This window comes from Montipora foliosa, chromosome 5 (assembly GCF_036669935.1).
Source record: "Montipora foliosa isolate CH-2021 chromosome 5, ASM3666993v2, whole genome shotgun sequence".
Classification (NCBI taxonomy): Eukaryota; Metazoa; Cnidaria; class Anthozoa; order Scleractinia; family Acroporidae; genus Montipora; species Montipora foliosa.
The window spans coordinates 45,907,425-45,917,424 of record NC_090873.1 but is presented as its reverse complement, the minus strand read 5'-3'; the positions used below and the strand labels follow the sequence as shown (position 1 = coordinate 45,917,424).

General features: G+C 44.2%; 2 protein-coding genes and 1 pseudogene across 2 annotated transcripts in view; all 3 read right to left on the bottom strand.

Annotated features, from left to right (window-relative positions):
* Positions 1-74: 74 nt before the first annotated feature.
* Positions 75-1,588, bottom strand: LOC138003233 (uncharacterized). Its single transcript, XM_068849191.1, has one exon. The coding sequence runs from the start codon at positions 1,540-1,542 to the stop codon at positions 466-468; it is 1,077 nt and encodes a 358-aa protein (XP_068705292.1). The 5' UTR covers positions 1,543-1,588; the 3' UTR covers positions 75-465.
* Positions 1,589-1,738: 150 nt separating this feature from the next.
* On the bottom strand, positions 1,739-5,988 carry LOC138004567 (uncharacterized; annotated as a pseudogene).
* A 2,572-nt stretch (positions 5,989-8,560) lies between these two features.
* The window catches only part of LOC138004411 (stomatin-like protein 1), a 9,938-nt gene continuing 8,498 nt past the window's right edge, over positions 8,561-10,000 (bottom strand). The window contains exon 8 of the mRNA XM_068850909.1: positions 8,561-9,915. Within this exon, the coding sequence (XP_068707010.1) occupies positions 9,446-9,915 (470 nt within the window). The 3' untranslated portion in view covers positions 8,561-9,445. The remainder of the gene's footprint in view (positions 9,916-10,000) is intronic.

The following is a 10,000-nucleotide window of genomic DNA, read 5'->3' as shown; positions in this document are numbered from 1 at the left end:
GGCGGCACGCCCGAGCCTGGGAGGTGTAGTTATTTATTTGAGCATTTTTTCCTTCTTCATTTTCGTCTCTTCGCATCCTCTGGCTTACTGGTGGCGCCCGAGCCTTGTAGGTCAAGTTATCTATTTAAGCATTTGTTTTCTTATATCCTTTTTGGCACTTCTCTTCCTCTGGCTTACAGGTGGCACGCCCGAGCCTTGGAGGTGAAGTTATCTATTTAAGCATTTTTTTTCCATCATCATTTTAGTCTCTTCTCTTCCTCTGGCTTATAGGCGGCACGCCCAGGCCTTGAAGCTCAGTTTCTGTGACGAAGCAATGAATGTAGCGGTATTGGAGGAACTCAACTATATTTAAACTGTTCAATAAGGGTTACAATGGCGGTCAAAAGGTGAAAAGGCGAAAACGCGTTCAGTCCTAATGACGTAAACAATCACGGGATCTAAATACAGTCACGACCGCTGTTCAAACTATTCCACATCCTCCGGGGGCACGCAAATGTCCTTAACCCAGTCGGCAATTCTCCTGATAGCCCGTCGTGCAGCATCTCTTTGTGGCCTTCTCGCAGGGGGTGGAGGTTGTACTGTGGCAGCTCTGTACACTGTGTGGCTCACTTCCTTAGCCTGAATTTCTAGAGGGTGCAATCTTTTGATAGGGCGGTTTGTTGTTCCATTGGCGGTGCGTACATTGGCGGAACGTACAAGTCCATCGTGACCTCTGTTAATGGATGTGACAAGTGCTAGTTTCCAGTTTACTCTCGGGCTGTCATCGTGGATGAGAACTACATCGCCAACCCTCACAGATTCGGTGTTGACTCCTGATCTTTTGTGAAACTCTCGAAGGGAAGTGAGGTACTCGTGACGCCAACGTTGCCAAAGGTGTGGAATCAGTAAGGCGACACGTTTTGCTTTCCTCAGGAAATCTGCGTTCGATTGGTAGGTGGGATCACTCACTTCGTCGCTCTCTACTAGTGGATGTGGAAGTGACGTTATTCGTCGACCATAAAGTAGGTGTGACGGGGTTAGTGCCTCTGCATCCTTAATGTCTGAAGAAACATAGGTCAGGGGGCGGTCGTTGAGAATTGCTTCTACCTCGACAACAATTGTTTGAAGCGTGCACAGGTTGACTGCAGCTCTGCCGAGCACTTTCTTAATGGTGGATTTAGTGAGACCGATGAGACGTTCCCAAAAACCCCCATACCAAGGGGCCCTCTTGGGAATGAACTGCCATTCAACGCCTTCCCTTGCAAGTGTTTCCTCGAGTGCATGAGATTCAAACAGTTCCTTTAGTTCATTGTTTGCTGATAGAAATGTTGAAGCATTGTCAGATATTAGTTTCCTTGGAAGAGAATTGCGACTTGCAAACCTGCGAAAGGCGAGTAAGAAGGCTTCAACAGTTAAGTCTTCGACAACTTCAAGATGAATAGCTCTAGTTGTTGCGCAAGTAAACAAACATATGTAGACCTTTGTTTCAATCCCAGCGTTTCGAACATACAGGGCTCCAGTGAAGTCCACCCCAGTGGCGTCAAAGGGCTGTGTTTGTAGCATTCTTGACTTGGAAAGGGGTGGCGGGTCTGGTGCATTGTAGGCTGCTCCTGAAACCCTTCTGCAGGTTACGCAGTTGTAAATTAAGGTTTTGACACGTTGTCGGCCAGAAGGAACCCAGTAACTTTGACGCAAGGCGGTGAGTGTTGAGTTGACACCTGCATGAAGCTGCTTAACGTGGGTGGAGTGAGTCACTAAGTCAGTGAAGTGGTCTTTGCTTGGTAGCAACAGAGGAAATTTGGCGTTGTCACTTATGGGGGCGTTGTGTATCCTCCCGCCACAGCGTAAAAGACCATCGTCATCAAGGAATAGGCAAAGCTGACGTACTAAGGTTGTACGGTGTCGTACCTTTGAAAAGAGGTTGTCCACGTCGGCATGAAAAACAAGAGATTGACGATTCTTCACCCATTTTGTCATAGCACGATCATATTCCATAGCTGTAATAGGACCTTGATGGCTGTCTTTTTTCTTGAGACACTGGACAAATCTGAGAACATACGCAGTAATTCGAAGAAGCCTTGGTAAACCGCTAAAATCCGATGGATTGATCAGGTGATGAAGGCCTTGCTGTTGAGCTGGAACCGTGCTGTTTGTAGTAGCCTCCTCAGTAGAGGTTTCAGTGGTCAACAAGTGGAGAACCTCGGTAGTAGGCCATGAAGGCCACTGCGATCTGTTTGGTAACCATTTAGGACCATGCTTCCACAGAGAAGAGGCCTTCAATCGATCCGCTGTTATCCCTCTTGTGAGCAGATCAGAGGGGTTGTCGGTTGTGGGGCAGTACTTCCAGCTGGAAATTGATGTCAGCTTCTCCACTTCTTGGATGCGATTGCTGATGAATGGTTTCAATATTTTGGTGCTGTTAAGCCAATGAAGGACGATCTGGCTGTCAGACCACAATGTGACCCTTGTAACTTGCAGTTGTTCTTGCAGATATGATACCAAACGTGCAGCTGTCAGAGCTGCCATAAGTTCAAGTTCTGGAAGGGTAAGTTGCTTCCTTGTCGGAGCAACACGCGACTTTGCCATGGTAAGTGACGATTGGTTTCCACGTACTAAGTAAGCAGCGGCTCCATAGGCTTTCTGGCTTGCGTCCGCAAAAACGTGGAGTTCTGTGACGTTGCCGTCAACACAGACATCACAAATGAAGTAGCGACGCGGGAACTCAAGTTTAGTTGCATCTCCTATCTCCTTCGCTAAAACACGCCATTTTTGATCAAGAGAGAGTGGAAGTGGTTCGTCCCAATCTATCCCTTCCTGCCACAGTTCTTGTATCAGAATCTTGGCAGCAACTGTGACCGGTTGGAGTAGGCCGAGTGGATCAAAGACCTTTGCTGTTTCTTGTAAAACCTCTCTCTTGGTTGATAACGGAGGGATAGAAGTTGCTTGCTTATATGAGAATCCCAGTGTGTCTGAAGTTGTGTTCCATAGTATGCCAAGCACCTTTTTGGTTAAGCTTGTGTCAAGGACTTGCTCCTTGGCTGCAAGATGTTGAAGTCCAGGACTGTTTGAACTCCATGACCTGAGATTGAAACCCACTGGTGACATCGTGTTCCTGGCATCTTGATAACAGTTGACTGCTGAACCATCATCACTTACTCCAGACGCGAGGTCGTCCACGTACGGATTTCTTAACATATCTATGCTGACTTGGTCTGTAGACTGTGTGAGGTGTTTGTTGAGAGTGGCATTTAAGATGAAGGGGGAGCTTGTGGCACCAAACATAACAGACTTGAATCGGTATACAATGAATTCACTCTCCGGGTCATCTGCATTAGATAACCAGTAGAATCGTGTGGCATCTCGATCGGCTTCGTCAAGGTTTACATGCAAAAACGCCTTTTCAATGTCCGCAGTTATACCATACTGGTGGAGACGAAAGCGTAGAAGTATACCAGTAAGGTCATTGAGCAGCGGAGGACCTGGCTGTAAGCAATCATTCAAGCTGGGTTGATCACCTGGTTTGAAACTGCAATCGTACACAATGCGTAGAGGAGTTGTGGTGGAGTCCTTGTGGACAGCATGGTGGGGTATGTAGTGACATACTTCGTTGGTTGTATCCGGATCTCTGACCTTTTCAATGAAACCTCGAGACTGCTGTTCTTGGATGATATCATTGTACAAGTGTAGTTTCTCAGGATTTGCGGCTAGTCGTCTGACCATGGAGCGAGTTCTCTGCTTAGTAATTTTTGCATTTGATGGTAAAGGGCGATGTTCTGGTCGCCATGGCAACCTTGCACTGTACCGGCCGTCCTCCAACATAATAGATGTGTCTTGATAATACTTCAAAAAGTCAGGCGTGTCTTCTGAGGAGCTTGGTAGAACACCAACTGATTCAATACGCCAGAAACGTTCCAAATCAAATTCTTCTTGTTGATGCTCGGTCATAACACTTAAAATAGAACTGTTGAGGCTCTCTGAATGGTTACTTTTGGAGAGGGGGCCCGAGAGGAGATACCCTATCTTTGATTTGGCTGCTGTGGGACCTGGACCCTTGATAACTTCGTTTCCCACTACATCCCAGTAATGATCCGCACCGATTAGAATATCAACTGTGAAAGGTGAATCATCAACGTTAACGTGTGCTAACGTCATTCCCCTTAAATGCGGCAAGTCCCTTACATTGGCGTCAGTGTAAGTAGTGAGGGGTGCAGCGATTGTTGGTACAATGATCACGTGAATGGGAATGGTCTCCTCTTGAGTGGTTTCAAGGTAAACGGTAGCAGTGTTAATGCGTCTAACAGATGTGTTTCCACCGAAAGTTGACAGGGATATTGCCTCTTGTGTTTCTGGGTTCAGATCAAGCTTGGCTGCCACATCTGATGTAACGAAGGAGCGTTGAGATCCCTCGTCAAACAGAATATGTTCACTGATATGGTTATTGTGACTTGCAACAGAAGCAACAGCTGTTTTTAGTAGAACGGGGGTGTGTTTATTAGCATCACCAATGTGGTAGGAGGAGACTAAAGGTAGCGTAGTCTTGTCAGTGGTGGGTGTACTTGGAACCTTGTTTGTAGTGGCTGGTTCAGTGGATGGTGTTGTGGGAGGTAGCTCTACATTTCTACAAAGACTAGTATGATGCTTTCGATGGCATACCTTGCAGCGGTTCTGTGATTTGCATTTAGATACTGAATGACGATTCAGACAGTTAAAGCATGCCCTTGTGTCACGTACAGTTGAGTGTCTCTTTTCCTTATCTGTCACAACATTGCAGTCAGGTGGACTGTGTTCACCATTACAAAAAAGGCACATTCGTTTGGTGGGGCGGTCACGACTGTTAGAAGCAGAAACAGGTGTACGAGGCCTTGAAGCCGTGAGAAATGTAGCAGTAGTAGCAGTTGAGTTGCCACTGAATTCATAATCACAAGAGGTGTTTTGTCCCGCCTCTAAGATTTCAATTTCATTCAAAATTGCTTTACGTAAATTATCAAGTTGCCACTCCTTGTTTCCATTTTGTCTTGCTAGATTTCTCTTAATCCCGTTTGGTAATTTCTTCTGAATGATAGGAACAAGATGTCTCCATAAGTTTCTGTTTCTTTCCTAGTGTCTCAAGTCCCCTGATGTGGGTCTCAATTGAGTCGTAAAAAAACCTTAAACTGCTTAAATGATCGGTGGGTGATGGTAGGTTCAGTAGTGCTTCCATGTGTGCGTTGATGATCTTGTGGGGTCGAGCGAATCTCTCTTCCAACAACTGGATACTCTTAGCGTAATTAGCATTGGTTAATGGCAACCCGGCAATGACTCTTTCAGCTCCGTCACGTGTCTGCGCTCTCAAATAATTGAACTTTTGGACATCACTAATTGTAGAGTTATCGTGTACTGCAGACCGGAAAGTGTCCCAAAATGATTGCCATTCAAGCGGGTTCCCATTAAACGATGGTAATACAAGTTTAGGTAAACGGTTACTTTGAAATGAATGACTTGTACTCACCGGCGGCGATGTAATCAGTGAATTGTGTGATGAGGCGGATAGATTACTAGAATGATCGTTACCTGGTGTTTCAGTCGACGGAATTGGGTTGAATTGTTGATTTTCTTGTTCCGTTTGCGACGTAGATGGAATGGATGGTTGATTTTCCTTTCTCATTTGCAGCGGTTGTGGTAAGGTATCGCCGGTATCTTGATGAGAAGACGCATGTTGACTAAAATTCTTGTTTGTGAGCTCGATGAACCGGTAACGCATACTTTCTCTAAGATAGGCCCATCTAGTTCCTCTGCTACGAGTATATCCTGCTCAAGATCCTCAGGTGTTTCCAGCAAAACTACTATCTTGTCGTTAAATTCCTTAAGGGTTTGTCTCTTTTGCTTTAGTTGGTTGACGAATGCCCTGAGTAGAGCGATCTGTGTCTCGGTAATTGTGTCCTTTGCTGTGTCATCGATTTTCTGTTTCAACTTAGTTAAGTGCGCCCTGTGCGCTCTCCTTGACGCTAACAGTTTGGTTAATTCCTCCATCCTGGTCCCGGCACCAAAAAATGTGACGAAGCAATGAATGTAGCGGTATTGGAGGAACTCAACTATATTTAAACTGTTCAATAAGGGTTACAATGGCGGTCAAAAGGTGAAAGGCAATCTCGTACCCAGAGTCCTCGGGCTTCTTGGCCAGCGGGTGAGCGCCCGGAGAGACTCTGGGATAATCGATTTGAACTATATTTTTGATTGGCCGATTGCGTAGCAATGGCAGTCCGACAGGAAGTCGGTAAGTAATTCGGAAGCCCCAGAATTTGGAGGGACATTCAAAATCTAAAACTAGTTTCAGTGCTGTTTGATTTTTTCTTCCTCAGAAATATATAAATCACAAAAATAATAAAACGACGAGGTTTGAACTATGTCTTATAACGCACGGGAATTTTCTCACGCTGCTAAAGAGTGATTACTGTTGCTGTTGCAAAAGTACCGTGGGAAACATTATATCCGTCTCTTTGAGGAGAAATCCGTGGAATAAGGTCTTGTCGAAGCATTCAGAATTACGGAAACATCAAATTGTAGAAGAAGAGGACATTTGAGTCGTTTCCACAAAAAATTTGTCGATCGTGTTGCTTGCACGATGGCATTCTCATTGCATTCTGAACGATGGAATGTACGCGGAAACACCAAAAATACACTCACCGAAAGTGTCAGAGGTTTCATCTTCATTTGCTCTTACAGCAAGCGAATGATCATTTCTCCAGTTTCATAGTGTGTAAGGCTAAAATTCTTGTTTCTCGAACACTTTCAACCCGCCATTTCTACTGTTAACGGTTTTCTCTTTTCTGCTTCCGTTTAAACTCAACCATACGTCATAAGACCGGAACCCACGTTTTCTGGGAAAATGGAGTCGATTATCCCAGAGTCTCTCCGGGCGCTCACCCGCTGGCCAAAAAGCCCGAGGACTCTGGGTACGAGATTGGGTGAAAGGCGAAAACGGGTTCAGTCCTAATGACGTAAACAATCACGGGATCTAAATACAGTCACGACCGCTGACCGGAAATCACTATGCATAACAAATAAGAACTAACAAATATCAACAAATCAATTAAACGTTCAGAGCACTGTTCAAACTATTCCACAGTTTCCTAGTACACCGACAGCGGGGAAAGATTTCACTTCTTAATTAAAGAGCCCTGACCATAATAAACAACACTCTCAGCGGTGAAAAGTGCTAAGAAACAATTAAGCGTGAAAAGCTGTAAACACAAGTGCAAGTGGCTAATTCTTCAATTTCAAAGCCGCACACACAGCTTGTGTAAGCATTCTTAACAAAGCGTGCGAAACCTTAAAGGGGCTAGGTGACGCTATTTTAGGTAATTTTGTTTAATTTTGTTAATTATAAGCTCTAAACGTCAAATTGGCAGAGCAAGAGTCTTTCATTTGCAAAATCACGGCCACATAACAACTGAGAATGATTTTCCAGCTGTGTAAATGATATAGTGATATAGACTGATATGAATTTGAAAAAAGGTGGGCCGACGTTTTTCAAATTTATCCAAATTCAATCCATTTCAATCCTCTCCACTTTTGTCCATCCATGTCCCTTCTTGGCTTCCCTGTGTTTTGTTAGAGTTCTTCTATAGTTTTGAACAGTTATTTTGATATTTTAGTTAATTCTATGACCATTCGATCAGTGCTGAAATTGCCTAAAATTGCGTGACCTAGCCCCTTTAATATCTGCTCGCAATCGTGGGTACTTTCACAAAGACATAAAAGGCAACAATATCGTCCTTGGGAGGTCAAACAGACCTGTGATCATCGACTACGGAAAGAGCCAGGAAATTGCGAAAACACTCATACTGTACCCTAAAGCTAACTCCGAGAGAGCGAGGAAACAGTATGTCGCTCCTGAACTTTACAGAAACGGGAGTAATTACCCGATGGTGTTCTCTAGGTTTTCGAATTTTCTTCCCGCGAGTTTTCCAGTCCATGGACAGTAAGTTGTGAAAGGGATTGGACAAGGTCGATATAACCTGTCAAATAATCGACATTAAGTTATCATATGGTCCGTACGCCCCCGCGAGCGCTTTCATTGTAAAACTATTAGGAAAATGCCGGTATGAGCGCCGTATGCATTAGCGCGAGCAGGGACGGAAAAAGCCGTACGCCGGCCCTGCTAGGAACACATACTGCTCAGCGCGATGCAATTTTAGAGGATTTCGTTGCCTTTTAACATCCAAGTTATTTACAGCCAGAAAAGTAAATGCAAACAACATTTCAGATAAATTTTCTGTGCAAATTTTTGTTACTTGTTTTGTCCAAACTTGATATTCTGAGTGCTCATGAATAGTGTAAAGAGCCCATATGATAAAATGCTTATTGACTGAGTTTAGGTCGGGCCGGACCGGAAAATATTCGGCCCTCGGACATGGAGCACGGACCTCGCTGCGCTTGGTCCGTACACCATGACCTCGGGCCAAATATTTTCCCGTCCGGCCCTCCCACTCAGTAAATAAGTACATAAAATGTATCTTTCACAATAGTCCCACAGAGTCGCGTGTGCTATGTATGACGAAGAAGTTCAAACAATTGAAGTGAATTTTGTGAGTCGGGGCCGCAACATTTTTTTCTCTTTAATAAACAACAGGAATGCACGTACAGTAATTGTACAAAATACTTGAAACTTTGCTCAGTAGGTAAAACGCTTAACCGTACGTTCTGAGCCTAAATTCAAACCAAGAACAGGCCCAGCTTACTATGCTTCTAAAAAACGGAATCGCCGTAATTACCTAACCAAAAGACTTGAGTATTAATCGAGGAGCGACAGTACTTTGTAAAGTAAATCGGCTGTTCGATTACCGTATCACAGGCGTTTTGGTTTTCTTAATTTAGCGCGAGTGGCGGTGTTAACGGGGTGAAATTATAGAGGATTCTACTGTTTGGGATTTAAAATTGTGGCCGTCGGCCGTATTAAAAGGTGACCACATTAACGAGGATTTTCTATAAGAGAATGTAGGGCCGCTTTGCCGGGTCAAAAAGAAGTGGCCGCAATAACGAGGTGACCGTATTACCGAGGTGGCCGTTAGGCGGGGTTCCACTGTAGTACGAGAAAAGGGGACTTTAAAGCTACTACAATTAAGGTTAAGGTTTTTTCCCTTGTTCATATCATATCATATCATATATCATGCCTTTATTTTCCGTCGGGTTTTAGAGTAACTAGGTGTAGTATCTCAGAGCTTTTACCCTCCCATCCATGATACATCACAGACGGCCTACTCTGCGAATAGTGTGCAGGGTTTTTTCCGTCCCACAGGGTTACGAACATTATTCTTTCACCTTTCTTTCAGCTGGCTCATGGTTTAATTAAACAAATATACTTAATACGCGTTAAGATCTGTGAAAACGAGCGCGGTGTAAATGCCACAAATCTAACAAGGGTTCACTGAAGCACCTCAAAACATATTTGACGTTTTTGGGTGAACATGGTATAAAAGACCATATTTTAAACAATATATTCTCCTGGTCTTTGCGACACTTGTTTATCAGGTATAACAGGTTTTGCTTTAAGAATTTTGACAATCGCTTCCAGGCTCATGGCCATTTTCAGGTCACCTTCCACCTTCAAATCACCCTGCATATAGGCATCAAATGCCGAAGACAATCCGTAAAATATTTTCTGCATATCGTCAACGCTCATTGTCAATACAACATCGGGTTTATCAGTAGGTTTGTCAGTGTATATTCTTCCGTTGCCACTACGCAGGTCGAGATACCACGTTCCTCCTGATTCACCAACAACATCGAATTGAAACATACCACCAATCTCCTTAACGAGGCTCTCATTAAGAACACCGCTGACCAACTTCACTAGCTCTTCGGGAGTAAGAAGGTTAACTCCGGCATCCGACCTTGAGGAGTTAATTGAAGAGTCTGGAACAATTGGCGCGCTTCGAATGCTTCCAGATCCAAGTGCTGTAAATAAATGAAAATTGTCAGCACTTTATGAGGGCGTGGTCAAATCTACAAGCAGTTGCAAAAAGAGTTGAGACACTCACTG